This window comes from Loa loa (genome assembly GCF_000183805.2).
Source record: "Loa loa unplaced genomic scaffold supercont3.612, whole genome shotgun sequence".
Lineage (NCBI taxonomy): Eukaryota > Metazoa > Nematoda > Chromadorea > Rhabditida > Onchocercidae > Loa > Loa loa.
The window spans coordinates 17,594-25,202 of NW_018108792.1; the positions used below are offsets into that span (position 1 = coordinate 17,594).

At 32.5% G+C, this 7,609-nt stretch overlaps 1 protein-coding gene across 1 annotated transcript; it reads left to right on the plus strand.

Moving 5' to 3' along the window:
* Positions 1 to 1,029: 1,029 nt before the first annotated feature.
* On the plus strand, positions 1,030 to 7,551 carry LOAG_10945 (hypothetical protein; the record flags this gene model as incomplete). Its single annotated transcript, XM_020448260.1, has 17 exons — positions 1,030 to 1,135; positions 1,413 to 1,553; positions 1,760 to 1,875; positions 2,153 to 2,351; positions 2,644 to 2,712; positions 2,937 to 3,042; positions 3,420 to 3,524; positions 3,766 to 3,877; positions 4,045 to 4,139; positions 4,389 to 4,479; positions 4,715 to 4,852; positions 5,027 to 5,182; positions 5,632 to 5,778; positions 6,091 to 6,247; positions 6,568 to 6,696; positions 6,905 to 7,085; positions 7,410 to 7,551. The coding sequence occupies exons 1-17, from the start codon at positions 1,045 to 1,047 to the stop codon at positions 7,549 to 7,551; spliced, it is 2,175 nt and encodes a 724-aa protein (XP_020301580.1). The 5' UTR covers positions 1,030 to 1,044.
* Between the last annotated feature and the right edge of the window lie 58 nt (positions 7,552 to 7,609).

Consider the following 7,609-nt stretch of genomic DNA (forward strand, 5'->3'; position numbering starts at 1 on the left):
CGAATATTTCAATTTTGTTAAAATGCGATAATAACAATAATTGATGCAATAACTTAAAGCTATATATATAAATGAAGTATAAACGTACGTGGAAAAATTTTTTAGGAAGACGTACGCAAATCATAAATCATTTCCATAATTAAATTAAGCATATTTTGTTTTGATTTTTTGACGTACGTATATTACGTCTTTGTACTTCAACGTAATTCCTACGTAATGCGAGACGGAAGATCGCTTCAAATTTCAAAAAAAAAAAATTTGGGTAAGATATATGTTAGTTGACAGCTTCAACAACCATAGAATTTCATGGGTAATTTTCTAAATTACTCATACATTTATCCATGTATAACCCTACAAATATCCTATATGTATAACAATATAGCTTCCTTACCTGATGGGTAATTTACCCAACCCAAAAGATAACTTGGTAAAATTTACTAATTTACTAAGAGAAATTCCTGATTATTCACTCTCTTCAATTCTTCATACTCACACTCTCTTTTCACAAAACTTTTACCGTATAACTGCTATCATATTTTTATGCACTATTTCTTCCATGTGTAGCGAAATGGTTTTCTTTTCAAATAGGTTCTAAGCGCATTTTCAAATGAAAACAGGGGAATTGTTTTTGTTCTCGATTGTTTTAAGTGTAATTTGTATCATTGATATTATTCACATTTCTTATCATTCTTTGCTCTCTACTCGTTTCTAATGCTGTTTGTATATTACTCTCAATCTCTACTGCAACTAAATAGGGCAGTATTAATTTGCCTAATTTCTGATTATTAATTTATTGTTTTATGGCTTAAAAAATTTGTCATTATGTTTAGCTTATGATTGTATCAATTTTTGATATGTATTCTTCAGTTCGATAATATAAATTGTTCTTCACTTTGACAGTAATTTTTTTATGAAATAGTTTTTATATCATAAAAAATCTATTATATGTAAGAAAATGGCATTATTACATATTCGTCTATTTATTTTCCTTTTTTTTTTCGACTTTAATGAAATTTCAATTCTTTGTGTAATTACAGGAAAGCTATGTTAAAACAACGAGGTACAGTGAAGAAAGTCAAATTGATTAGCGAAAAAAGAAGGAGTGAAATATGGGGAAAATTTCTGACGCAGCAAGGTGATAATCGATTTAGCTGGTTAAATTTAATAAACGATTAAGGCAAATAGTTTGTAACTAATTAATGTTTGAAATTGTTATCATAGTTTTTTACATCATAATTATCCTGCGATAAAATCCTGGTATTTTAACACGAGGTTTTTATGGATTACTGGAGCGTTTTTGGTTGAAAGTTACATTAGTTTGAACGCATTTCTTCCAGGCAAGACAAAACTAAAATTCTCAAAATCAAATTTTGCAAAGAAGAGACACGTTAAGCACGAGTAAAAATTTTCAGGCGAATACACGGACTGGTATTGTATCATTCGGAAAAACTGTATATTGATGCGCCAGATGTATCAGAATTCACCGATATTATATTCCTGTGGATTTCGCAATAGCTGTACTATTGTCGATGCTTGCAGTCTACCATTTCAAGGTAAATTATGGCAATTCACTATGACCGCTAGCGTTTCCTACTTGTATCGACTGTAAGCATGATTCTTGGCGCAGATGACTTTTGGTTATTCTTCAAAAGAAGATTGAAACCTTCGTCTTCCGTGAATTGTCTCACGAAATTCTTTGTCTACATCGAGAAATGAAAAATCAAATCTAAATAGTGTGCGCACAAATTTTTCATTTTAGACCAAAGCTTCGGAGTGATAATGGCTGTGAACGATGAGCAAAATGAAGAATATTTTCTGGCATATTATAGCATCAAAATGAGTAGAATTGTTAAGAAAATATTAATGCGCAAAAAGGTTTTATTCATTAACTTGAAAATTTAGTGTCAAGTTAGTAATAGTTTACGATTTAAAATTATTTAAAGGACTAAATTGGGGGAGACTGAAGGAAAGAATTCGGAGAGAGGAGTAAGTTTAAATTAAAACATGGTTTTTTTTTTGACGCATTTGGTTTTTTCTACGCTTGGAAGGTTTCCCATTATAACGAGTAAGGTTCCAAACAGGGAACTCGTCGTAAAAATATGAAGGTTTTGGAAATTCAGCTTACTGCTGCAATTGGAAGAATTATTTTCAGATCACTAAAGTTCTGACAGTTTTGGATGCAACAAAAAAGAGTGAAATTAAATGTTTGCATGAAAATTTAAAGGATTTTTCACACCTCGTAGCAGTTGGCACCTACGGTGGAGATTGTTTACTGATACATTTCGGAATCGATTTACCCAATGTAACTGATCGAGAATTGAGGAATCCACCCTTTTCTAGCAATTTATGCAGTAAGTTTTCAGTGCAACATCGAATCAATGGTTGTTTTTGATAAAGTGCAAAAATGAACAGATCTATTTGTCTTTCGAAATATTAGCCTAATATAAAGATAAAGGGGTAAAAAAACTGCGCTTGCCATTCACGTCAGTTCTTCAAAATAGAGTAAATGTTTCAATACCGAGGAGACTAAGGAGTTGATGGTTAGTATACCATTCCCACCTTGTAAGATATTACAAAAAAAATCTGAGATACTCTTGATCGACTTTTTTGCCTGATGAAATTTGTCTATTTATTTTTTTGCAGAACCCTATATATCTGATGGACGATTTAATTTTGTGGCCAATAATGGTGCAATGTATCCCGTTAGTGTTGGTAGGTGCATCAAATGGAAGAGATTAAAAAACTCATATCTTTCGGTTACCAAATTTTGAAATGTTGCTAATAAGCAGTTGAATTACATCAGCTTTACAAACTTTTGTTGCGAGAATTCTTTCAGGACATTGTACTTTAACTAGCTTTTCATTTGGATTGTCAAACACAAATGGATATATTTTTGTTTTAAATTATGATCATTGCTTATCTTTTCTGTATTCTAGAAGAAATACATGTCACAGCAATAACTTACTTGGAACGATGCAAAACGATTGCCATCGGCTTTTCTTGTGGTGCTTTCATTACCGTTAATCTTGTTAATGGCAATGAGTAAGTTTGTCGTTAAACATGTATTTGATATTCATGGAAATGTTGGAACTGCTATCCATTAGGCATTTGCTTGTGATGGCTGAAACTTTCGTAGTTATTTACGAATCTTCTAGAAATACCCGGCCATTCTATGTAATGTTTTTTAATAGCAGCATGATCGCGCATCACACGAAGCATACATAGCTTCTCGAAAAAAGATTGATTCACGGTATCAACCGTTCAATCACTTCTTTTCGGCCGTTCGGTGATTATAATTATTGTTTCATGCATTAGTGATAGGGCATAAAGTTTTCGAAGTATTTTACTATGTGTTTCTTTCCAAAAAAATGGAAAATTATTGTAATATCAAATGTCCAGTGATTTATTCTTCTTTGCAGCGCGTCATATTATTATTCGTCTTCTCCAGTTTATGGTTTTTCATGCCAAGAACCAATGGATGATCCGCGTCCTGTGTTATATCTCTGGGTTGCTTATTCTCAAGGGTATAATCTAATACATTTTGTTTTGATTAAGTTTATTTTTGATGTCCACTTATTGGACAATGTCCACCTAAGTAATGATATAAGTATTAATTTTATCAGTGTATAGTTTTTCAGTGCTTTTAATAGCGCTTGATTTATTTTATGAGGCTCATCGGTTTTTCAAAAAAAACTTAACTTTTACAGAAATTTTATATTTATCAAATCTGTTTGACGCTTCAAATCATTTGTCGATGAATTTCAGAAAACAGAAAAGTCCTCATGCGAAATTATTTGTGATTAATTTTCCAAATGATGAAGGACATTCTCCTAATGAATGGACTTTCAATGATCCAATGATTATAAATTACCTTACGGTAAGGGAGTTTGTTCATTTACTTTCATTTAATTTATTATATTTTCACTAACTAATTTCAAATCAAGCTTGGTATTTTTTAAAACCGTCGGCATCGCTTTTTGTTAAAAGATTTTCGGAAGTATGACATCAGTTCTGCTTTAATGAGATTATGAAATAATTTTGCAGTGGTGTCCTGAAAAGTGCACTGAATGGCTTTCTTTCCGAACTGTTGTATCATCTCCTTCCAGAGAAAATACTACAAGGAATAGCATTTCAGAACGGTAATTTTTTGATTAATGATCGATGTAATACTCCCGAGAGGAGAATAATGTTGCTTGGATTTAATGGTTTGAACGAACATATATTTCTTTAGAATTCGTTTCGTTATAGATTCTAGCTGGAAAGATTGAGGGTATTCCAGAATATTTTTATTTCTGAAAAATATCAATGGTATTCTGTTTCATTCTTAGGTAAACGAGTAAAATCGATAAAGTGAATGATATTGTCTAATGTTTAAAAGTATGTTACAGAGTATTGACTACCGAGGATTTATTACGTGTAAATATGATTGATACTTCTCGTGTGCTGATGACTTGGAAAACTACTAAGAACACTGTGGAGGTATTGATTAAGTAGATGCAGTTAATTTAGATTGAAATCAAGCGTCAGATTCATTTTTATTTTTCGTTCTCCCTTCTGTTTCAAGAACATTCAAAATCGTGTATTATCAAGAACTGTTCATTGAGTTTCTCTTACTTCTTTATTATTTAAATTGTAATTTAATACTAAGTAACTGAATAACATCACGCTGCATCTTTAACGTGGTTTATGAATCTATGTGAAATATATTTTTTAGGGTGCACTTTTTGATTTGAACGCCTTTTATTACAAACGATTACCGCGACAAATCACTTTTACAGAATCATTTCTGAAACTTAACTCTTTCCTATCATTGTTTACATTGCCGACTGTCAATGATCAACTGACTTGCCTTGTAAGTTTTTCTGCTTCGTCGCAGTTCTATATTATTTTTCTCATGGACTATCAAGGCGGTAGGCTATCGTTCGCCTTACCAAACAGATCGGTAAGCTGTAATGTGAATCCTAAAACTAATAGAAATGCTATCAGAATTCACTGACAAAAATCTCATTGAATTCGATTTTTCAAGGACTATTTGATAAATTATTCCGGTGTCTGGCAGCATCAAAGTCCATACAGCGAAACAAATGATTTTTTTATATTTGCACCATCATATTCATTCGAAATCATTGCATTTAACGGGAACCGCGAATTTACGATATTCGTTCCGTCTATACAGAAAGTTGTAAGTTTATCACATCTTTCAAAATTTTCAGAGTGATTAACCATTTATGAGATACATGTTTGAAAAAAAAAAACGCATTAGATTTTTGCGAAATACATGTTTTAAACACCGTTTTACATATTTATATTCTGACATTGTGCGTCCGCTTCACAGTTTTAGCAAACAAGGGGAAAGTACAACTTCAGCTGAAAAGATAATTCTTTAATTTTCCACATGAAAAGATGTTTTTGGACGTGCACTCATAAGATAGTATTACTAAATTAGTAGAGTTAATCTTTTTTTTTGAGATATCGGAGCTTAGAAATACTCTGTTGATGAATCGGCCTATTGGTTCTTAACTGCGTAGATAGTCGACCTTGGCGGTCAACGATTTTCTTCCAAAAGTCCCAGAAAATTGCGTTTACTCAATTATAACCACACATGCACCACCGTAATGTATTTATATGTAGGTATTAAAATGGCTAGATGAAAATTTCGAAGATGCAATTGGACAAAAGTCTGACCTCGCATGTGCATATTTGAATGCAGTTGGTCTTGCAAAAACACCTGTCGATATTTCCGAGAGTAGTCAAACATCAGCAGTACCGCTTGAAAATGTATTTTTTGAAATTTGTTTCAAAAAAATTGAGGATTTCAGTTTTACATTTGTGTTGATTTTTTAAATGATGCCACTTCCTTTATGAGAATTGAGGTGAGGTGTTTGTAGAACTCAGTAATGGAATCATTAGCTTATCTAGTTATCCAATATAGCCTATCTTGCACTTCAAGAGAGCAGACTGTAGTGGAAGCAGTAGTGTCAGTAGCACTCTCCAGTTAATGGTCCATGTCAATCATCTGAGCACTGAATCAAATTGATGATGACCAAGTTGTTTTAACAGGTTGCACAAATTGAATAATTTTATAATCAGGAATCAGTAATCATCTCATCACTGCTGTTCAATGGTGAAATCAATGATACACTCAAAAAGCATATTATCACATTTCAAAGCTACGATACCATCCATCAGATTGCTTCGCTTATATGGAAAGAAGTCGTTAATGCAAAACAAAGATTCGATGAACTTTGTCAGCTTTTATGATATTAATTTGCTATGAAATTTTAAATTATAAGTTTAGATCTTAACGGAATCAGATTTTTAGTTCTGTGGGTGCTCTAAGTTGCTAAATTCAACAATACAAATATAGTTGCAAAGACAGTACCAAACGCGGAAAAATTCAGTTCAAAGAGAATGAGAAGATACAAAGGAAATACAAAGATACAATTATATATACATACAATTATAAAAGATACTTATAAAAGATACAATTATATATACAGTTAAGTTGTCAGTGTTTTTATTATATTTTTGGAATATTTATTTTGCATGATTTATGCCGATTTTCAGCAGAGCCATGGTTTGATCGTATTCCGCGAGCATTATCAGCTGCAAACATGTACTGGTTGCGAAACAGTGCATCAATTTTTCATTGTGCTGCTGAACTGTTTGCTGAAATTTCGAAAAGAGTACCATCAGGTTTGTTGACTCCATTTCTTCTCAGTGCTTGGTTTGCACGACACAATTTCTCTAGTGGTCAGCTATGTGTCTTTCAATAACTTTCCTTATTATGGAAAAAAGGTTTTCATGTTTCGAAAAAGGTTGATTCCATCAGTTATTCGAGAAGAATATGAGGGAAGCAAATATTTTAGTTAAAGTTAAATGTGGAGGACTTTGTTTTTTGCAGAAAGGATTGCAGAAGCAACTACTTCGAATTATAATATGATGGCATCCAGAAATTTGGTTTTCTACACGAATATCGTGTTTCTTTTTCATCATGGTGGATTACTTCCAGTGAAAAATTACACTGCTCTTAATGCTCGTATGAAAGCAAAAGTGAATGAACGTAAAGAACGTTTAGCTCCTGGGTAAGCTCAGTGGTTAAATTTTGCTGAACAAATCAGTAGTGATTTTTTCACAATTTATATTCATTTTCTGTCTTTTTTCACCTTTCCCTTCCACAAAAATCGATCGGTGCAAATATTTAACCGTCAGACACTCTTTAAATGCCAGTTGTGTTGTGAACTTCCGGTTCAGTAGACGAAGCATCGTCATACTCAGCGGGAAGCCATTTGATTGAGACTCTAAACTGATGAATCAATAGGTTGATTAAAAGGAGATCTATTTCTTTATTTTCGCATCACCGATATCTCATACTCTCACCCCGCTATCACTGTCATTTTTCCTTTCAGCAGTAAGCTGTATATAGTAAATTTGCTGGAAGAAATGCAAAATGCTTGTCCTAATGAAATTTTTTGGTGTGGTCTAACTGCTGACGAATGGTACCCACCGAATTCAATTGCTGTGAGTTCTAATGATCTGGCCAACTTTTGAAGTTTAAGTATACAAGTTTAAGTATATATACTTTTGAAGTTTAAGTATATATAAGTAT